The 23,728-nt window shown below is 35.5% G+C and overlaps 1 protein-coding gene across 20 annotated transcripts in view; it reads left to right on the forward strand.

The window, feature by feature from the left end:
* The window catches only part of picalma (phosphatidylinositol binding clathrin assembly protein a), a 51,596-nt gene that overhangs the window by 4,400 nt on the left and 23,468 nt on the right, over window positions 1–23,728 (forward strand). For 12 of the 20 annotated variants that reach the window (XM_048180182.1, XM_048180219.1, XM_048180201.1 and 9 more), the window contains exons 2-12: window positions 11,987–12,129; window positions 14,058–14,133; window positions 16,308–16,410; window positions 16,513–16,606; window positions 16,751–16,862; window positions 18,004–18,110; window positions 18,192–18,233; window positions 19,146–19,157; window positions 21,719–21,804; window positions 22,439–22,562; window positions 23,608–23,728. The exon at window positions 23,608–23,728 is cut by the window's right edge and continues 19 nt beyond it. In XM_048180182.1, the coding sequence (XP_048036139.1) occupies window positions 11,987–12,129; window positions 14,058–14,133; window positions 16,308–16,410; window positions 16,513–16,606; window positions 16,751–16,862; window positions 18,004–18,110; window positions 18,192–18,233; window positions 19,146–19,157; window positions 21,719–21,804; window positions 22,439–22,562; window positions 23,608–23,728 (1,020 nt within the window). The remainder of the gene's footprint in view (window positions 1–11,986; window positions 12,130–14,057; window positions 14,134–16,307; window positions 16,411–16,512; window positions 16,607–16,750; window positions 16,863–18,003; window positions 18,111–18,191; window positions 18,234–19,145; window positions 19,158–21,718; window positions 21,805–22,438; window positions 22,563–23,607) is intronic. The other 8 variants (XM_048180191.1, XM_048180249.1, XM_048180285.1 and 5 more) reach the window with 3 other exon arrangements.

Genomic DNA, 23,728 nt, shown 5'->3' on the forward strand with positions numbered 1-23,728 from the left:
ATTTTGATGTTGCGAAAATGAAAGCGCCCTGAGGGTCTGTGCGTCTACCAGATTGTAGGGCGGGACAGCTTGCGTAGCGTTGACTGTAGCGCTCCCATCCAATCAGCGTGGTTACAACACCTATAAAATGTCATCTGTTCCAACAAAGTGACCCTTTGGACCTGTTTTATGGTGTCCGATCACTCTGGCAGAGATCCGCTGTAAGTCAGTCATGCGACCGTGTGTGTGTCTGTACCTGTGTAGAAATGTAGCATGTGACCTGAGAGGCATCAAATGACGGTCAGTCCGAAAGAGTGCTGACTCGCTACCCTGCTGTGTGTGAATGGAGACCAGTACTGCTTTTAGAGTCACTGTTTGAACCTCCTAGCCGAGTCTGGCTCTAAAGCATTTGTAGTTGACTTTCTTCATGTTCCATTTCCTAAATTATTGACCCAGTATGCCATTAGCAAAGTGCCTCTTTACCTCACCGGTTTTAAGTGATCAAATATTATGTAACTAGTCACAACAACCCAAATACAGCAGAGATAGACGCCCTCCTTACCACTTTTTGAGCAATGGATGACTGAAATTTAGGGCATTAACAGACTGTTCTGTTGGGTCGCACTCACCAAGCATCACAAAGCAGTTCCAGAATAAGTTTTGTCTAAACTAGTATTAGTATTTAGTGAGGGCAACTTTAAATGACAGTGCTGACTTTAGCTGCTAGACAGCATAGTAAATCCCTCTTGTCCCTTTTAAAATAACGACAGATCTTTTCATCTGTATTGTGATACATCTGAGTGTAAGTATTATCAAAAAAAAAAGAAAAAATGCAGGGCAGGGACTTGGTTCTGCCCATCAGTTTTTGATTAGATTTTAAAAAGTGAAAGTGAAAGTGACATGTGACCACGTATAGTGCCCCATACTTGGAATTTGTGCTCTGCATTTCACCCATCCAGGTGCACACACAGAGCAGTAAGTGCTGAACACGCGCACACACACACACACACACACACCGTGAACAGTGGGCTTTTTTTTTTTTTTTTTTTTTGCTGTGGCACTTGTGGAGTGATTGGGGCACCTCAGTTTCGGGTAATGAGAGTGGAAGTGAGCACTGTTCATTAATTCCTCCCACCTACATTTCCTGCCAGTACTGAGACTCGAACCCGCGACCTTTGGGTTACAAGTCCGACTCTCTAACCATTAGGCCAAAACTGTTTGTGAACTTGCAGTGTGGAGGGATGGAATTTAAACAGAATAAAAGATAGTCTGCTGAAACACTGAGCGATGTTGGCGACGATAGCCTTGTGGACAGCGCGCCGACATATAGCGCCGTTGTGCTTCGGGTGACCCGAGTTTGAGTCCCGGATCACGGATTTTTCCCAATCCCATCCCCCCTCTCTCTCCCACCTTGCTTCCTATCCACTCTATACTATCCTATCACAATAAAGGCAAAAAATCTTGAGGAAAAAAAGAAAAAGAAACACTGAGCGATTACATTAGACATGATGCATTTTGGTAAGTTGTATTGTTTCTTTTGGCATAATTTCTTATGTTCATTTATGTTTATTTCATGCTATAACTAGTAGTAAAGATAAAGAGCTGGTCGGTTTACATGCGCACCACATTAAAGAGCACCATAATAGTATTTATTTATTATTTTAAAGGTGCCATCGAACGTTTTTTTACAAGATGTAATATAAGTCTAAGGTGTCCCCTGAATGTGTCTGTGAAGTTTCAGCTCAAAATACCCCATCGGTTTTTTTTTATTTATTTTTTTTATTTATTTTTTTAACTGCCTGTTTTGGGGCATAATTAGAAATGTGCCGATTCATGCTGCGGCCCCTTTAAATGCTCGTGCTCTCCGCCCACAGAGCTCGCGCTTGCCTTAAACAGTGCATAAACAAAGTTCACACAGCTAATATAACCCTCAAAATGGATCTTTACAAAGTGTTCGTCATGCATACTGCATGCATGTGTCGGATTATGTGAGTATTGTATTTATTTGGATGTTTACATTTGATTCTGAATGAGTTTGATGGTGCTCCGTGGCTAAAGCTAACATTACACACTGATGGAGAGATTTATAAAGAATGAAGTTGTTTATGAATTATACAGACTGCAAGTGTTTAAAAATGAAAATATCAACGGCTCTTGTCTCCGTGAATACAGTAAGAAACGATGGTAACTTTAACCACATTTAACAGTACATTAGCAACATGCTAACGAAACATTTAGAAAGACAATTTACAAATATCACTAAAAATATCATGTTATCATGGATCATGTCAGTTATTATTGCTCCATCTGCCATTTTTTCGCTGTTGTTCTTGCTTGCTTACCTAGTCTGATGATTCAGCTGTGCACAGATCCAGACGTTAATACTGGCTGCCCTTGTGTAATGCCTCAATCATGGGCTGGCATATGCAAATATTGGGGGCGTACACCCCGACTGTTACGTAACAGTCTGTGTTATGTTGAGATTCGCCTGTTCTTCGGAGGTCTTTTAAACAAATGAGATGTATATAAGAAGGAGGAAACAATGGAGTTTGAGACTCACTGTATGTCATTTCCATGTACTGAACTCTTGTTATTTAACTATGCCAAGATAAATTCAATTTTTAATTCTAGGGCACCTTTAATTTCAGAACTTGGACAAATTTTTTTTTTCATTGAGTTAGAACAGGGAGTTGATCAGCATTCCTGCTCCCAGACACCTCCCAAACTCCAGACTGCAAAGTGTCTTGTCCTGGATGAACCCAGTGGACCAGTTCAAGATACTTCCTGCATTCTTGTAGGCCGCCAACTATTCAAAATCTAAACAGCCAACAGGAAGTTGTTCCGTAAATCAGAAAAATGTTGGGAGCCGATTAAATGGAAGAAGTCTGCAGATAGGAGAGTGCAGTGACTCTTCCATCAAGAGCTGGATCAGGGGAAATTCATGAGTCAAAACTCCTCGAGTCTAATCAGCAGAGTTTTGTTCTCACAGCAGACATGCTACTTCATTCTGGACGTCACTGTCTAAATAGGGAAAAGTCCAGTGGGGAAGCAGTCCAAGTGATTCAGATTTTCTGTTTATTGTCCTATTTAAAGAAAAAAATGCAAACATTTGCTTGTTTGACATTTTGTGTATTCCCCGCTGTAATTATTCATCTATTTAATCGTCACTTTTTATGTAGGATTAGCTAATGACTTATGCCTTTCAGCCATTAGGTTTTTTTTTCCCAGTCTCAGGTTATTATTTTGTTAATGAGTACCATTGAGAAAACTATTGATAAAATGCCTCCAGCTTACAGTGATTTAAAATGAGCCTTGACATGAAGTTTTACTTTAGTTACCTTTAGCAGCTGTTCTTCTCTTTTGTGAAGACAGTGTCTTATATGCTTGACTTTCTGTTTGCTGAATACTAGATTACGTTTACTTTTATATGCTTTACTTCCTAATTCTATGCTATTCTTTTTGCATATCTTTTTATTATTAGTCACAGTTCCCAAGTTCACAGCAGTTCATTTTTTTTCTGGCACATCTAACTTTATGTGGCGTGTTTCCCTGATTTCTGTGCAGCTGTCTCTTTCATTCTCCCTGTTGATCCTCTCTCTCTCTTTACCTCCACTTCCTCGACATGCTCTGGATTCTACAACGCTGTGAAGTCAAGCCTGCATTCCAACCTAGATATGTTCTTCTTCCTCTAGCCAGTGAGCTCAGTACATGTGGCATTTTTTTTTACTGGTGCTGAACGGATGTTTACCACATGGTTTGCATGGAAAGCAATATTGTCTGGTTATAATATGTTTTGAAAAGTGATTTGCAGCACTTAATTATTTATAACTTTCATGCATCAGTCATACACGCACCATGGTCTGTCTGTATAGTCAGTTCTGATTGGCTAGGGGGTGTGCATTACAAACTGTTTAATGCACAAGTAGTTCCAGTTGGTTTAAATGCAATCTATATTGATGCACTGCTTGTCACACACACACGTCTCTCACATCTCAAGATCAGAGATCGCTTTGCACATACACAGAAACATACAGGGGCACAGAAATGCATCAATCACTGACTTTTATTAAAACAAATCTCTACATTATATTTCTCAGCAACAACAGGGTAACATCACTGTTTGTCTTTGTATCTGATTTACAGCGTGCAGAATGCTAGATCTATTGAGACGTAGCTGACAAAAATGTCATTTTTACTCTTCCAGTCAAATACTGCTCTGCAAACATCAGTAACGGCTTTAACTTGTCAATTATCTAAACTGATATTACCTGATACACTCAGGAGTGATCTTGACTAAGTCTTTGACCTGTGTTACTTGTCTTTCATTTTCCGTCCAGATTAGTCTGCAGGTATAGTCAGCCCTTTGTGGATTGTGTTTATGTGATGTAGAGCAGGATTCTGTCTTCTATCTGTCTGCGAGTTAAACCCTTGAATCAGGGGAGCAATCATTCACTTAATAGTTTCCTGTCCTCTGCCCTCACAAATGGTTCTCCCTGAAGCGGAACAGAGCCTGGATGGAGAAATATACCCACGTCGGCCTCACTCTTCTCCATCACCATTTGTTTCTACCTGTTTTCTGTCTGTTTCTTGGTCTGTGTTTCATGTAGCCTCCTGCCATTTTGTCCAGTTTTGGGGTCAGAGTGTCTAAATAGCTCCATCATCAACCTGTTTTATGACTGAGTGTTTTAAAGGGTTGAATCAGTTTTGTTCTGTGAACTGTAGGAAGTTTGCAGCATCCTGTTGCTGAGTCAACTTTTCCAAAAAGAAATGTTTTTAAAACTAGAGCCCATTATTCTGTATTAATGCCATTAGGACTTTCAGTTTGATGTTGCTCTACAAACATCATCTGTCTGTTTTGCTTTGTAAACAGAAAAAAAAAAAAACATGATTTTTTTTTTTCTTTTCTTTTTTCTCCATTCTTTTCATCAGGCACACAATGCATTAATATATGACCGTATGTAGCCCGGCCCATCACTAACATTCAGATCAATGTCCCTTGACAATCAACAGTTCTCCTTGTTAATTATTAATGTTAGTCACGCTCTCCTGAATCTGATATTGATGCTCTGTATGAAGTGCAAATGGGTCAATGACAAAAATAAGGATGTTTGAGATCTTTAAAAAATGTAGTTTAAAATGCAAGTGGAAAGTTCTTGAAGTGTAATTGTTGATGACAAAACTTGCGGTCCGGATCATATTATGTTTTTTGAGTCTCGGATCAGATCGTTCGGATCGGCAAGAAAAAAAATATTGGGGCACAAATGTAACTTTGCCTTCGATTTTAAAGCATACTTTAATAGGCTACTTCAATACCATAGTAAAACTACTAGCCTCACTAATAGATTTTAAACATTATTAAAGGCAAGTGAACAAAAAATAAGAACAAACACACTAATTACAAGCATAGATATACAATATAACAAAGTTACAATTTAAGTAAGGTCTAACTGTAGTATACCTCAATGTAAAATACTACTATAGTGTTCACTGTATAAATTAAAAATAGATTAATCTTTGTGTGTGTTTGTGACTGTGCTCATAGATAACAGAGTGTACATACAAATTGAGTTCTCTTTCACCTCTTCTTGTGCTGGAATGGTTTAAAGCTGCTTGAATGTGTAAATTGGAAAGACAAAACGCATGCAAATGATAAACATTAACTCTATGATGATTAAACTTGCAATTAATCCACGAATCAAATGCGTGCCGAACTGTGGTCCGTACGGATCAACTATGATCTGTTTAACCACTAGTAATTGTTATTTTCAGGTAAGTTTCATACATGTTGTTGTTTTTTTTTTTTTTTTAAACATTTTTAAGAAAATTGGATATTCGCTCAAATATGCATATCACGTTTTATGAAGTAATCTTGATTTTTGTTTTATTTTTATTAAAAATATCCCAAAAATATCCAAATATCATTTATTTTATTTTATTTTATTTTATTTTATTTTATTTTATTTTATTTTATTTTATTTTATTTTATTTTATTTTATTTTATTTTATTTTATTTTATTTTATTTTATTTTATTTTAAACACATGACAACAAAAATACTTACTGCATGTTGGTTACTTACTGCATATTTGGTGAACACACATTTAAATTTATTTTTAAAAAAATTCAAAACCTATTATAATAAAAGATTTAGCAAAAGATTTACACTACCATCCAAAAGTTTGGGGTCAAGAATTTTTTTTTTTAGAGAGAGAAATTAATACTTTTGATAATAAGAAATGTTTCTTGAGCACCAAATCAACATATTAGAATGATTTCTGAAGGATCATGTGACACTGAAGACTGGAGTAATGACTCCAATACAGAAATAAATTACATTAAGGAAGTTAAATTAGTTATTATTAGTTATTTTTGGATCAAATAAATGAAGCCTTTGGTGTAAGAGACTTAAAAGAAGAAAAAACATTAAAAAATCTTACCGACCCCAAACTTTTAAACAGTAGTTTGTTTGTTTATCTGGGCAGATACACCACGAATGTTAAAATGAATTTTAATTTGGAAATTATAAACATGTTCATCACAGAGGTCATTGACTGTATGAATTATTTTTAATAAACTTTATAAATTTGGACAGAATGAGTGTCATGCTATTGACCCAAATGCAAATATGTTATATAACCATACGGAAATGTGTATTTAGTGGTGTAGTTTTGCATATTTCAGCATTAATCATTGGATGGGTCAGGTCTAAAATAAATATTCTCTCCATTAATAGGTTGTACCACAGCAGTGACCTGTTATTTTTAAGTTTAGAAGCCCATGTTAAGTTTTAAAGGAATATAACATGAAGATTGTCATCATTTACTCACCCTTATGTTGTTTCAAACCCATACTGACTGACTTTCTTCTGTAGAACACAAAAGGAAAACTTTTGCAGAGCTTTCCCCCCATGAATTTTACAGTCAGTAACAAGACTGAAGCTTTTAGTAATCAAAAAAGCACCTTAAAAGTGTAACATTTGTGCTCTATATTCCAAGTTCTTCAGAGTTCAAGTGTGACATAAAGGTTTGGGATGACATGAGGGTGAGTAAATGATGACAGTGTTCATTTTTGGGTGAACTATCCCTTTAATATCGACCTTTTCCACCAACATATTTATGGAAGGAAATAAAATTCAGTGTAATATTAAACCGAGAGAACACTGTCTGTGCACATTTTGGAGTGTGACTACTTTGAATATTGCATTATTTACCCTGGAGGCATTTCAGATTATAAGCGTCAATGTCAGAACAACATGAATATTTTATTATATGAGAAGTTTGGGAAGTGTTTGTTTTTTTTGTTTGTTTTTTTTTGCGCGCGCGCTTCCGAGTAGGCTCAGTATCAGGAAAATGTCAGACACTTTAATGTTTATGCAGAGCAGGTCACATGACTGCTTTGTTTCTCATCATGTGAACATCACATGGTTGGATACACCACACATGCACCCTGCTGGGCCATCAATCATGTCTATCTTCACCCCAGAGAGATAGAGATACAGACTGGATGGATCTAGTTTGGGAAAGAGTCCTACAGATTTCTCATTTCTCCTTTCAAATGTGATTGTTGGCTACATAAGGGCGTGTAGGGTAAACCCGAAAGTGTCCGGTTACCCTGGCGCAGGACGATAACACCATCAAACATCAAGTCCATGGCGTCTTCTGGCTTTGATCTTTCACTTGAGCCCCATGGACGTGTACACTTGCAGCGGCGTCATGCTCAGCACAGGCGTTTTGTGTTGGCTCTGAAAAGTCTTTTGTTGTCACGTGGCCAAGCTTTTGTGCAGGTTTAAATAGTGGATGTTATCTGTAAAAGAGAGGGCATTCTGTAGACCACCCATGCTCGCTGTGCAGCATATTTTTACATTCCCACTTCAAAAGGCTGCGTACGCACTAATATTGGGTGGCAATTTGTTGGGGAGTGTGTAATTACTCTTTTGTCTTTGAAATGGGTTGTCGCGAGGGTGGAAGTGGCTTTTTCACTTCATTTAAGTATGTCTAGAAGAGGTTTCTATGTAAGCTTGTTTTCACCACAGAATAAAAAATTAAAAAAGGCAATTATCTCACAATTCTAACTTTCTTTTTCTTGCAATTGTGACGGTGAGTTTATATATCGTGGTTCTGATTTCGGACACACTTTAGATTAGGGTCCAATTCTCACTATTAACTATAACTTTTGCCTCAATAAGCTCAATAAAATTAATAGTTAGAAAGGTAATTGATAAGTTTAGGTATTGGGTATGATTAGGGATGTAGAATATGGTTGTGCAGAATAAGCCATTAAAGGGTTTGTTCACCCAAAAATGAAAATAATGTAATTTATTACTCACACACATGTCGTTATACACCCGTAAGACCTTTGTTCATCTTTGGAACATAAATTAAGAAATTTTTGATAATCTGATGGCTCAGTGAGGCCTCTATTGCCAGCAATGCCACCAAACGTCTCAAGATCCAGAAAGGTACTAAAAAGTTAATGTAGTACAGTACAGTGGTTCTACCTTAAAGGGTTAGTTCACCCAAAAATGAAAATTCTGTCATTTATTACTTACCCTCATGCCATTTCACACCCGTAAGACCTTCGTTAATCCTCGGAACACAAATTAAGATATTTTAGTTGAAATCCGATAGCTCTGTGAGGCCTCCATAGGGAGCAATGACACTTCCTCTCTCAAGATCCATAAAGGTACTAAAAACATATTTAAATCGGTTCATGTGAGTACAGTGGTTCAATATTAATATTATAAAGTGATGAGAACTTATTTAGTGATGGCTGATTTCAAAACACTGCTTCATGAAGCATCGGAGCACAAATGAATCAGTGTATCGAATCATGATTCAGATCGTGTGTCAAACTGCCAACGGCTGAAATCACGTGACTTTGGCGCTCCGAACAGCAGATTCGACACACTGATTCATCTGTGCTCCGATGCTTCCTGAAGCATTGTTTTGAAATCGGCCATCACTAAATAAGTCGTTATTTCGTTTTTTTTGGCGCTCCAAAAATATTCTTGTCGCTTTATAATATTAATATTGAACCACTGTACTCACATGAACCGATTTAAATATGTTTTTAGTACCTTTATGGATCTTGAGAGAGGAAGTGTCATTGCTCCCTATGGAGGCCTCACGGAGCTATCGGATTTCAACTAAAATATCTTAATTTGTGTTCTGAAGATTAACGAAGGTCTTACGGGTGTGGAACGGCATGAGGGTAAGTAATAAATGACAGAATTTTCATTTTTGGGTGAACTAACCCTTTAATATAAAGCGACGAGAATGCTTTTTGTGCGCCAAAAAAAATAAAAAAAATGACTTTTCAACAATATCTAGTGATGGCCGATTTCAAAACACTGCTTCGAATCTTTTGTGTCGAATCCGTGGTTTGGATCGTGTGTCAAACTGCTGAAATCACGTGGCTTTGGCGCTCCGAATCACTGATTTGAAACAAAAGATTAATAAAAAAAGATTCACTAACTTGCAGTTAGTGAAGGCGGGATAGGCACACAACTGAAGCACTCTCTCTCTGCCGTGCACGCGATCAGATCTCCTTGCGCCTGAATAGTCAAATACACACACACACACACACACACACACACACACACACACACACACACACACACACACAGATGTCAAAATATCCATCGTGTGGAGTATCTCGCGTGAATGCAGTCGTTATGGCTTAAGTGGACGTACTGTAAACGGGTGGGTAATAACTGGATATGTGTCAGTATATTATGTCCATGCATTCAGCAGCCCAATTAAGTACCTGTCTGTCATTAATGTTAATCAAACAACAAAAGATGTTAAATAAACCTGAAAAAAAAAAGTTTAGTCTGTTTAATTTACTATTGTATTTGAAATTTGCTAATTTTCTTTGTTCTTTTTATATAGCCTAACAAATAACTTGCCCTTGCCCACCCGTACATACCATCTGATATACCATGTAGGCCTAGTCTTGATTTGCGTGGTAAATCTGCATTTTAAATCTAGCTAATCAAGTTAAATGACTCAAAATAGTAAAAGCTAGCAGTGAAAATGCTGAGTGGCTAGTAACTTTGGAAAAACCACTAGCCACAGTGGCTGGTGAGCAAAAAAGTCAATGTCAAGCCCTGTAAATAAATATATATATATATATATATATATATATATATATATATATATATATATATATATATATATATATATATATATATATATATATATATATATATATATATTCTGTGGCGGAAACCAGCTTCCATTTACTTTTTGTCTTTCATTTAAATACAGAAAACTTTATGATGATATAATCCCGTTCAGATCTAATTCCTAGTGGAGAGAGGCGGCGTTGTCCTCCTCCTGTGTCTGTGGGAGGTTTCATGAATGGCATGATAAGCTGCAGCCCTGAATGAGTCTCACAGTGTCGGTGCCGTAGAGAAAGCCTTGAGGGATCCCGCTCTTGCTTTTGGAGTGCAGATGGCTGTGGAGCCAGGCCAAAGAACTAATAATGCACAGGATATCAATGCTTGTCTCTCACTCTCACCATGTCAGCACTGAATGCTAACACACTGAGCAGCAGCACCTCAGCATCACACACATGTCCACAGAGTCAGATCTCTGGAAACAGCGGGTTTTTCAGTAGGTTAGCCGACTTTTATAATGTCAGCGCCACATTGGAAACTGTGGCATTGAGTTTGAAGGTTAACAGGATACAGAAGTTTCACGCATCAAGTCTTTTTTTTGTTTTGTTTTTTTACACAAATGTCTTGTACATCATTTAGTCAATATTTTGTAATGCTGTATTCATTAATTTTCTTAATGGCATTATAAGAATGATTGACTAATCAATTTGAAGGTTAAAAGGATACAGAAGTTTCACGCATCATCAAGTAATTGTTTTTTAAACAAATGTCTTGTACATAATTTAGTAAATATTTTGTCATGCTATATTCATTCATTTTCTCAATGGCATTATAATAATTGACTAATAATTTGTCAACAAAAATATTTCTGTTTTAATTAAAATCTTTTACTTGTCTTTTTTCTTTTTTTGACAAAATAAAACACTTTTTGAACCTTGTCTGTAACTTCGTTGATGAAATTCACACTGGTGATGCGAGACAATCATAGCCAGTGATTTTTATTTATTTTTTTAACTTACAATAAATCCCATTACATATTTTTTGACCAATGAGATTTGTCACAATTTGCAAATGATAACATCTGAAAAAAAAAAAAAAAAAAAAAAAAAAAAAAAAAAATATATATATATATATATATAATTTTTTTTTTTTTTCTTCTTCAGTGAATTGATTAATAACTGAAATCATATCACAGTCTCTTATGATCACCAAGGCTTTAATTAAAAAGAAATACATTTACAGTAAATACAGTAACATTGTGAATATTATTTCAATTTAAAATGACTGCTTCTGTTTTTAAAATTTAAAAAAAGTAATTAATTCCTGTGATGGCAAAGCTGAGGTTTCAACAGTCTTCAGTGTCACAAGATTTTTCAGAAATCATTCTGATATGCTAATTTGCTGCTCAAGAAACATTTTATATTTATATCAATGTTAAAAACAGTTGTGCTGCTTCATATTTTTGTAAAAACCATGATATTGTTTTTTCAGGATTGGTTTGATGAATAAAAATTGTATCTTTGGTAACATTATAAATGTATTTACTGTCACTTTTGATCAATTAAATTCATCCTTGCTGAATAAAAGTAATAATTTCTTAAAAAAAAAAAAAAATCTTACTGACCTCAGACTTTTTAATCATAGTGTCCGTGTCAACCATTGACCACCCTGTTCTCTTTATATCAGTATCATCATCTGTCATTGCATAACCCATCAGTTGACCACTAGTTTGGACACGGTGTAAGCCTTTTGAGGAAATCTGGAATGGAAGTGTTTTTCTAACAAATGTTAACAAGCCAAAACAGTTTCAGTTATTAAGGCACAAATACAAACACTTTGACAGTTTGAATTATTAACATATTGACCTCCTTCAACTTTCTCTCACCAGATCTGATCCAGTGCACCAACGAGATGAATGTCAACATCCCTCAGCTGGCTGACACGCTGTTCGAGCGCACCACCAACACCAGCTGGGTGGTCGTGTTCAAATCTCTCATCACCACACACCACCTTATGGTCTACGGCAATGAGGTCAGCCTCCCCAAATACACACACATGCTTTTTTACACACTTGTCACCTTTAGCTTGAGTGCTCTAGCCTGATGAACACATGAATAGTGCACCCAAAAATTAAAAATCTGTCTTGTGGTTCCAAACTCACAAAATTGTATTTATTTTTTTTTTACTATTAGTTTATCTTTTTTTTTTTTATTTTATTTAGTGTATTTTTTTATTTAGTATAATTACATTTGATTTTATTTACATTTTATTTAATTCTTTTTTTATTGTTTTGAATTATTTTATTTTTAATAACATTTTATTTACATTTTATTGTATATTATTTTAATTGCTTTTTAAATTACATTTTTTTTTTTTAATAACGTTTTTAAATTACAATTTTTTATTTTAATTACATTTTATTTTAATTATATTTTTTAAATGACATTTTATTGTATTTTATTTTAATTACTTTTTTAAATACATTTTTATATTTTAATTACATTTTATTTTATTTTAATTACATTTTTTTAATTATATTTTATGTTATTTTAATTACATTTTATTTTTTATATTTTATATATTTATGTATTTTTAATTCTTTTAAAGGTGCCCAAGAATGCTTTTTCACAAGATGTAATATAAGTCTAAGGTGTCTCCTGAATGTGTCTGTGAAGTTTCAGCTCAAAATACCCCATAGATTTTTTTAAATTAATTTTTTTAACTGCCTATTTTGGGGCATCATTAACAATGCACTGATTTACACTCGGCGCCGCCCCCTTAAATCGCATACTCCCTGCCACACGAGCTGTCGACTATATTACAGCGCATTTACAAAGTTCACACAGCTAATATAACCCTCAAATGGATCTTTACAAGATGTTCGTCATGCATGCTGTATGCATGCTTCGAATAATGTGAGTAAAGTATTTATTTGGATGTTAACGTTTTATTCTGAGTGAATTTGAGGCTGTCCTCCGTGGCTAATAATGGCTAACACTACACTGTTGGAGAGATTTATAAAGAATGAAGTTGTGTTTATGCATTATACAGACTGCAAGTGTTTAAAAAATGAAAATAGCGATGGCTCTTGTCTCCGTGAATACAGTAAGAAACGATGGTAACTTTAACCTCATTTAACAGTACATTAGAAACATTTAGAAAGACAATTTACAAATATCAGTAAAAATATCATGCTATCATGGATTATGTCAGTTATTATTGCTCCATCTGCCATTTTTCGCTGTTATTCTTACTTACCTAGTCTGATGATTCGGCTGTGTGCAGCTCCAGACGTTAATACTGGCTTGTGTAATCCCTTGAACATGGGCTGGCATTATGCAAATATTGGGGGCGTACACCCTGACTGTTACGTAACAGTCGGTGTTATGTTGAGATTCGCCTGTTCTTGGGAGGTCTTTTAAACAAATGAGATTTATATAAGAAGGAGGAAACAATGGGGTTTGAGACTCAGTGTATGTCTTTTCCATGTACTGAACTCCTGTTATTCAACTATGCCAAGGTAAATTAAATTTTTGAATCTAGGGCACCTTTAAAACAAATTCTGGCCACTCTTTTCAATAATTAATAATTCATAACATAATGCATTATACACAGTACTTTTGTGATATTTTTGACGCTTTACAACCCTAGTTACCATTCACTGTCATTTTACTGAAAGGAGTTTGTGTTCATGGAAGAAAGTCGGGTTTGAAATTACATGAGTGAGTAAATAATAACAGAATTTTCATTTTTTTGGTGAACTAATCCTTAAATTGTTGGTATTTTCAACAGTGTTTGATCACATTTTTGTTTTAGGGCTCTAGCTAAAGCGTTTAAACCAGCACATGTGCCACAGTCAATCAATTTTACACTTGTGGCTTTGACAATACTATTTATTTGCACGGTGACTAACTTGAGAATAAACTGAAACATGAACTCTTTGTTCTTCATGTTGACAGAGATTTGTACAATATCTGGCCTCCAGGAACACATTATTCAACCTCAGTAATTTTTTGGACAAAAGCGGGTTACAAGGTAGGTACTTTCAGCCCGACACTTCATTACTCATTCTGTTATTCCAAACACATTGCAGCTGTGTCATCCATTTTCATGTGCAACTAAACCTATGACAAATGCAGACATGATGAATGTTTGAGGAGCTGACAGAACATACTCTGCACAGTTTTCACAGTTCTTTCATTTTAATGTTAGTCATGGTCAGACGTGGTGTTGGAGGGTCTGCAGTGGAAGCATTAGGTCCTGTTTCTCGCTATTTCTCTGTCTGTCTGTTTGCTCTTCTCTCTCTGAAATCCCCTTTTGGGGACTGTTCGGCAACATGGTCGACTTTTAGCTTAAATAAAGCACTAGTGGTTTTATTTACCCAAGGCTTTTCCCATGTTAAGAAGCTGCCTGGCAGCCAGCAATCACAGAAGGCAGCAGGGGATTCAGAGGAGAGTCTTTCAAGAAGGACTCTGGGCCCATTTTCTGAAAGTGACTAGAACTTCCTGGCTCAGATTTTCTTTCTGAGGCACCCTGCAATACTTCATCTTGATCCTACTTTTTTAAATAGTTTTCGTTATTGCTGGATTTTATTTTATTTTATTTTATTTTATTTTATTTTATTTTATTTTATTTTATTTTATTTTATTTTATTTTATTTTATTTTATTTTATTTTATTTTATTTTATTTTATTTTATTTTATTTTATTTTATTTTATTTTATTATTTTATGCCATTGCAGCCAAGTACATTCTTGTTGTTAAAGGGTTAGTTCACCCAAAAATGAAAATTCTGTCATTTATTACTTACCCTCATGCCATTTCACATCCGTAAGACCTTCGTTAATCTTCAGAACACAAATTAAGATATTTTAGTTGAAATCCGATAGCTCCGTGAGGCCTGCATAGGGAGCAATGGACACTTCCTCTCTCAAGATCCATTAATGTATTAAAACATATTTAAATCGGTTCATGTGAGTACAGTGGTTCAATATTAATATTATAAAGCAATGAGAATATTTTTGGAGCGCTAAAAAAAACCCCTAAATAACGACTTATTTAGTGATGGCCGATTTCAAAACACTGCTTCAGGAAGATTCGGAGCACAAATGAATCAGTGTGTCGAATCTGCTGTTTGGAGTGCCAAAGTCACGTGATTTCAGCCGTTGGCAGTTTGACACGCGATCTGAATCATGATTCGATACACTGATTCATTTATGCTCCGATGCTTCATGAAGCAGTGTTTTGAAATCGGCCATCACTAAATAAGTCGTTATTTTGTTTTTTTGGTGCTCCAAAAATATTCTCGTCGCTTTATAATATTAATATTGAACCACTGTACTCACATGAACCGATTTAAATATGTTTTAATACATTAATGGATCTTGAGAGAGGAAGTGTCCATTGCTCCCTATGGAGGCCTCACGAAGCTATCGGATTTCAACTAAAATATCTTAATTTGTGTTCTGAAGATTAATGAAGGTCTTACGGGTGTGGAACGGCATGAGGGTAAGTAATAAATGACAGAATTTTCATTTTTAGGTGAACTAACCCTTTAAGTAAAATACAATACAAATTTGCAATTACGAAATTAATAGAACAAAGACAAGAAACATTAAATTTGTATCTACATTAAAATGTTTTAGTAAAAATATATAAGAACTTAAAATGCCATACAGGGACTTTTGTGGACATTTCTGAGTTACTGTGAATTATTGAATCTGTGTTTTGAAGACAAAGACAGACAGGCAGTTTGAAAAAATGAATTCACAGAAATTAAACAAACTCTAATAATATTTTTGTCTATTTCTGTCTTTTGTGTTCTCATATTTGCATAATTATTTTAGAATATATTGTAAATATCTATTACCTTTAGTATGCTTGTATTTGAGCTTATTACTGGTGGCATTGACTAGTACACATCACGATGACCTGTCATAGTTAGTAGAGTCAGATAAAGCTTACGGGTTCTAGGCTGTGTCATGCATTATACTAACCCTGTGGAAACCGGAATGTTGTTTCCTTTTAGCAATAACAATGAGTCACAATCATACTGAAATATTGTGCTCAGGATTCGACTAAAACATCAAGGACTCACATTTTTAAATATCTGGAATCAGAACACAAGAACATAGTTTGCGGTATGACTAAGTTCAACAACACGAGGGTCACTGTGAACTCAAAAGACAACATGTTCTGTTCTTCGAGCAGGATATGACATGTCCACCTTCATCCGAAGGTACAGCCGCTACCTGAACGAAAAGGCAGTCTCGTACAGACAAGTGGCTTTTGACTTCACAAAAGTAAAACGAGGGTAAGTCTTTTTTTCTCATTCTTAAAGCGCTAGTTCCCCCAAAAATGAAAATTCTCATTTACTCTTTACTGAATTGTTTGGTTGTCGTTTTCATTGTCAAAGGGCGGAAGGTGTAATGAGAACTATGAACACAGAGAAGCTCCTAAAGACCATCCCCATTATCCAAAACCAGATGGATGCACTCCTCGACTTTAACGTGAGTTTTATGACAACAGCTAGACTTTGCTACATGTCCGCTATCAGCTTGACCTTTTATCGATGGTCTTTTTTTCACTTGTTATAATTAAATTAGTTATCAGTTCTTGCAGCAACCCAAATTTGGCTTGTTTTTTGTCTGCAGGTAAATGCCAATGAGCTCACAAACGGGGTCATTAACGCAGCATTCATGCTTCTGTTTAAAGATGCCATCCGTCTGTTTGCAGCCTATAATGAAGGGATCATCAACTTGCTTGGTGAGCTGTTATCCTACTTGAGCTTTCACAATTCACTGTGGGCTGCCCTACATATTGGCTTTTACCAGTTATCTCTGCTGTTGGTTCCTGTTACAGAGACCTTTAAACTTAAAATATCAACACACTCATCGACAGCTGCATAGGACTCTGACCTGACACGTCACTCAGTTTTATGACGGATTGTTTATTGCCTGAAAGTTGTAGCTCATAAAACAAAACCCTTCATGTACATATCAGTAGTCTAAGAATTTATTTTTTGGGCCAAGTAAGGCCAACGTTACTGTTTAGGGCAGTAAAACTGAGCAGATTTCAACTTGAACATTTTCTAATCAAAGACTGATCATGTGATGTTGAGAATCCAGAAATCAATGGCGAGACATTGAAGTAGGGTTGCACAAGTAATCATTTTTTCTTTCTTCCTTGTAACTATTGAATAATAAAAATATTAATAATAAAATATTTTTCATGATTAACAAATAATTTATTATATATATTTTTTTATATATATACTTTTTACTTGTATATATTTTAATATCTTTAAATATATTTATTTATTATTAGCTATTTATCAACTAAAGTGCACCAAAAAGAGATCTGAGTCCACTTTCAAATTCAGATACAGTGTGAATGCAAAGAGATCTGGGTACATTTGTGTCTGCAAAAGAGGTTTAGTTTGGTTCCATTAATTCAGAGCGGTGTTTGCACGGCCTGTTGAAGAGCTGCTGTTTTATTGTGATTTTTATTCCGTCTTATTTTGTATCTATGATATCTAAGCAGCAAAAACATGAGATTATCATATCACTGTTCAAATCGCTACTGAAGTTTTTGTTAAAAAAATCGCAATATGATATTTTTACTAAGTTGAGCAGTTCTACTTAGAGTGTTTGTGTTGGATGGCTCTGCTCAAGGACTGAGCTGCATCCGTTGGCTTCGTTCAGTGGTTATATGTTGGATGAGAGTTTCTGTGAGAGACTGACATACTAGTGAGAGCCGCTTTGGGTTATGTTGTGATGACAGATGCCAAGCATAACTTGGTCTGGTGAAGTCACAGAGTGAAAAGCAACCCCCCTTTAAAATGTGGTGGGAACTGGGAATGCAAAACTATCTAAAAATCTGACTTCATACCTTTTCCCGTCTGCAGAGAAGTACTTTGACATGAAGAAAGCACAGTGTAAAGAAGGCCTGGACATCTATAAGAAATTCCTCACTCGAATGACGAGAATCTCAGAGTTTCTCAAAGTGGCAGAGGTAAGATGGTGTAACCTAGCTTATATAATGAGTCAATGTGCATGGAGCACACATTAAAAAACTCTTTCCTGCTCATTACAGCAAGTGGGAATCGATCGAGGAGACATACCGGATCTGTCACAGGTGAGGACACAAATATATCAGCCTTGGTTTTGAGGAAAAACACTGACTGACTGCTTTCCCTTTCTGCCTATCGGCTACTTATCTGTCACTCTTCCTTCTTCCTGCGAGACACAGCTTGAGCTCCACAGCAAAACTTAGCACGGCTACATTAGATTTAAACGAGTGTGGGTTGTAGAACTCTCTAACCTGCTGTTACCTAGAAATCTTAATACTTAACATGAGTTTTAGAGGAAAAAGTCATCTGAGAGTTCTAGAACTGCAGCTAATTTGCTTGTGCAATGCGGCTGCAAACCGCAGGCCTGCTGTTGTCGGTGCATGCGGACATTTCTGCATGACACTGGTGGGAGAAACTATTCTAACTATCCTTATTGCTTGATTCATACAGCACATAAAGGTGTGATACTGTAGGCAGCTTACAGGGCTAGACAGAATCAGAGCTAGGTTTAGGTTTGATTTCTTTTGTTTTCTTTTCCTTTTTAGCAACTAGGTTTTTACATGTTTGTGTGTTCAGGAGATCGTATTAACAAGAATGGGATTCTTTTCGTAAGGTTGCAGCAGAGCAGAATCATCATTAATATTAAATGGGACAGGTTCCCCTCAATATTCAAAGTTGTGATCAGTTATGTTGGTTTTTCATCGGATGATTTCTGAACATTTATATATTTATATATCTCCTCTTTTAATATATATATATAATAATATGGTTACAACTTTGGATTGCAGTCAGAGTAAACAAATAAATGTTATTTTTTTACATAAATTATTTTACATATTACATATTTCAAGTTTACAAGCTCTTTGGGTTTGTTTTTATTCTGCTTTACTGTTTTGCGGTTTCTGAAATACTCTGAAAACATCTCTGTTAAACTACCACCTTTATATTCTGTATCTTTCCTTATCTTTCATTTTCAGTTTACAGTTTGTGTAAGTACCTGCATCTCACTCTTTTCTCTCTGTGTTCGAAGCCTTTGGTTTGTACCTTTGCATGCTATCGGTCTTTTTGTACAACAGTGATTCTTCAATTAGGTGGACATTTCTATCTGAAGTACGTTTTTTGTGTGTGTATAGTATTTTTAAAATGTACAGCTTTTCAGTTCATTCAGTATTTATGTAAACAGGTTATAATTTTTGTAATAATTAATAATATAGAATTACTGTCTCCAGTATTTTGTTATATACCATCATGCCAATCATTTTAGGAAAAAAACGGTTCTATTCAGGTGTAATGGAATGAGAAGTGATGATTTATTTTAAAATCGCAATGTTAAAGCTTTATGTGTTTGTACCGAACTGATCAGTAATTGTAATTAAATTATTTATTTATTTTTATTTTTATTTTCTCATTTTTTTAATTAATTTATTTATATCATTTCCAAGACTTATTAAATGAGTCATGACATGAGAAATCAAATTTTAAATTTGAGGATTATATGTTTGTTTGGAGCATTTGACATCAGAATATTTTGTAAAGGAGGCAATGTAATGGAGCGTTTGCAAAGAAACATTTACTGAAGGATAAAGCAGCCCACTGTATTGGATATGATAGCAACTTAATATTTGTATTTTTTTTTTGTGCTATAACCTCAAAAAATTGGTCATGACCCCTTTAACACTCTGAGGTCTAAAAACGCGCCGGCGCGTTTTGCAGGTTTTTTTTCACATTGCAGCAAAACAGACTTAAAATACTCTGTCATTTTTTGTCATAGAGACATAAGTAATACATCAATTGAAACTATAGAATATCTCCTTTTATTTGTATACACTCAGAGTAAAAACAAAATGTTGTGCTTTTTGTAAAATAAAGAAAACTAACATGATGCGTGATCTCTCATCTCCCTCTGAACGAAGTCCAATCTGATAGTTCTCAGAAAATGAAGTGTAACTTAGTGAATACTAATCACAAAAAATTCATACTTATGTCTAACAAAACGTTGAAATGTCAGGTTTTAAATCGTGCAAGTCAAATCGAAAACAAACATTCTGTGTTTATGTAATCTGTATGAAAAGAGAGCCATGTCAGAAGTCCGTGATTCAGCTCATTACCCACTAATGCGGCCACGCCCACGGAGCCAGCGCTATTCACAGGCAAATTCAGAGACAACACATGCATTCATCATCTCAATCGTGTATTTATTGCCTTGAAAATTGTTTATCTGGATGAAAAAGCCATGGTTAGCGATCTCTGGAAGACATTCAGTAAATTCCTGTTTGTTTTCTTCTATTGATAAGTTTTAAGTGAGTTTTTGTTTCTTTAGCGCCCTCCGGCTGTAGTATGAATTGGTGAACACCATTCATGGAATATCGTCTTCTTCTTAGGTGAATTTGTGGACTAAAATGCACAGAGCGCCCTCCGGCTGCAGTATGAATTGCAAACACCAGCGCTCATAGAGATAACAATGAATATTAAATAAAAAATAACTCCTCTGTATAGAAAATTGACATAAACATATGAGAATCCTATATTTCTCCAAATGTGCATGCTTTTAAACTAAAAGCCTATATTCAGACTCTTTGCATCACAGAAATACATTCTATTTTAAAGTATAATATAAAACCATTATTTTATATTGTAATAAAATTTTTCTGTATGTTTCATATACCATGATGAGCTTGAGACATCACAGAAGTTTTTTTTCACAGCCTACCTGACTGAAATGCCTCATTAATATGCAAGTCTTTTCAGGTCATTACTATTCAATTCTTTTGTCTTCACAGGTGAGAATGAGCCATTATTCATGGAGATTCACGCCTCCTCGCATACCGTGTTTCTTGGCAAAAAGTGTCTTACAAAAACTAAATCAGTATATTGTTATAAATGAAAGAGGAGTCAGCATAATTTTTACATAATTTTGAAGCAAAAACTCTAGTCTACAACCTTCAATACCCAAAAGTCTTGTGAACACAGATTTAATATACTTTTATTGGCCTTATATCAGTGACTTAAGTTTTTTGTTTTTTCAGTAACCACGCATAAACGTTATTCCTTCAAAAACACAAACATGTACACACATGTTCCTCACATATTATGGTAGCCTAGTTTGTGCTGAATACAGTGTAATGACACTTGTGTCATTAATATGTTTATGAACAACTGAAAAAAGCACAAATGTCAGGGCATGTCAAAACTTCTCCAGGCCCCAAATCAGCCTCAGACTCCAGAGGGTTAAACTTTCTTTTTTTTCCAAAATGTGAAAAATATCAAATTGTAACATTGCCATACAACGTCAAAAAGTTGATTCCAAAATCTAGTAGAAGGTTGTTCATAGTTAGGTCCTTTAGGACATGAGATAATTATTCATTTTTTATTTTTATTATTTTTTTTTTTTTTACATTTTAGATCGATACATTTCATTTTTCAAGATTTCAAGTTGTCGAACGTTCCCCTAATTGAACAATCGCCCATATATGTTGCATGTGTATATTTGTTCTGTGGTCAGAGAGTGTGTCCTGGCCTGTAAGATAATGTAATGTTTCCATTCCTCTAGGCCCCCAGTAGCCTTCTGGATGCCCTCGAGCAGCATTTGGCATCATTAGAGGGGAAAAAGGTCAAAGACTCCACAGCCGCTAGCAGGTACAGTGATTTTCAAGCAGTTAATTTTGAACTTTCTAGTATGTGAGGGGGTTGCTGTCTTCATGCTTTGCATTCAGCGAGTGCGTGCGACTTTTGGATGTGCCGAGTGTGTGTGTGTGTGTGGGTGAGGTGTTTCAGGAGTTTTGTGTCAGGTTAAAAGTTCTGTGCAGTTTTTCCAAGTAAGGGGGATTTTGAAAGCGTTATATTGATTTTTATGCAGACATCAATACAATCTGCCATCTAGAAATCTACGTTTACCTACATTCACAAGATATTGAAATGTGCGTATGTGTGCGTGGGCCTAAATGGTTCATAATTTGATGTACCATTTAAATGTTTTTATTTTTTCAATGTTACATAAACTATGATGGTGTTTAAACTGTAAATTGTACAGGAGGACTTTACAGGAATTTGATGACTTGCAGTTTGGATGTAGGCTAAAAAAAATGCTACCTTTGGTAACACTGACCCTGGACTTCCACAAAAAATGTCAAAGTTGGTTCCTGTAGCGGAAGCAGTAAAAATGTGCTCTGTGCTCATGCTAGTAGCGCTGATGCCCATTAATGCAACCCTAGCATTTTTCAACAGTGGCATGTTTACTGTATCAGATCCTCCTGTCTGTCTTTCTATTCAGAGCCAGTACGCTGTCCAATGCGGTGTCCTCCTTGGCCAACACGGGTATCTCTTTCACCAAAGTTGATGAGAGGGAAAAGCAGGCAGCTCTTGAGGAAGAGCAGGCTCGATTAAAAGCACTTAAGGTATGTAACGTCCATCTGCAAAAGAGTGGAAAGGGTTTTTTTTTTTTTTTTTTTAATAAAAGCTGATTATATTGGAGCATACCTAATTAACAAGGTTGGGGGAGAGTGGGGTAAGATGAGCCCTGTATCACCCCATGTATCTTGACAACTGACCCTTTTATTGTCATGTGACCATATATTTTGGATTCACCCATAATTTCTGCCAGACTGTGAAAAGGAGAAGCACATGGGAGGAGTGCAAGGCACACATTTACTTTAAAAACTGTTTTTGGCTTGTCAAAGTAAATTTTTAGCATAACAGATGTAATGGCTGTTACATCAAAGCAAATTTGTCCAGGTCTAAAAATATTTATGATGCATGTTAGTGATTTAGCAATGTATAAAACCATGCAAATCATTAAGCTAAATATTTGATAGTTTATCTGATAGGAACAGTTTACAAGTAAACCATATCCTTCTCTGATATGAACCAGAAGATGCTTTATCATATATACCTTTCCACCTGTAGTCCCTAATGGCCTAACATGGTCGACACTGCGGAAAAACTACCAAGAACCTTTTGACTTAAATGTTTTCAGTTTCAGTGACATTTATTCATTCATTCTAATTTAGTTTTTTATTTAATTTAATTCTCTGTTTAGTCTGTTTTTGGGAATCTTAAAACTTTGGTGTTCAACATATTGTTTCAGAAATGCAAGCAATTAAAGATATTGAAACTTCAACTTCATTTGGTTTGTTTTATGTTGTTTAAGCTAGGTTTAAGAAAATAAATATGATTATTTGCAAAAGGAAATTTGATTATTAAATTAGTTTCTGAAAGAGGTAAATTATCTTTAAAATTTCACATGGGTATGATTCAGATTCTGTTAGATGGTCAGTTTACACCCAGATGGTGCAACTTACCCACTGACTCGGATCAGCTTACCCTTAACCTGGTACTTTTGTTGTACTTCTGCCTCATTTTTCTTTATCCCGTGGACTACATAAAAAAATGCCTTATCTTACCCCACTGTCCCCTATGCTGTTTGGTATTTTCTTCACCAAGGAGCAGCGTCTAAAGGAACTGTCTAAGAAGCCCTCCATATCCTCCACGACTGCGGCATCTCCTGTTTCCACCGCGACAGGAACCATCAGTACCGCCCAAGCCATTGACCTGTTCTCCACGT

The sequence above is a fragment of the Megalobrama amblycephala genome, linkage group LG2, assembly GCF_018812025.1.
Source record: "Megalobrama amblycephala isolate DHTTF-2021 linkage group LG2, ASM1881202v1, whole genome shotgun sequence".
Lineage (NCBI taxonomy): Eukaryota > Metazoa > Chordata > Actinopteri > Cypriniformes > Xenocyprididae > Megalobrama > Megalobrama amblycephala.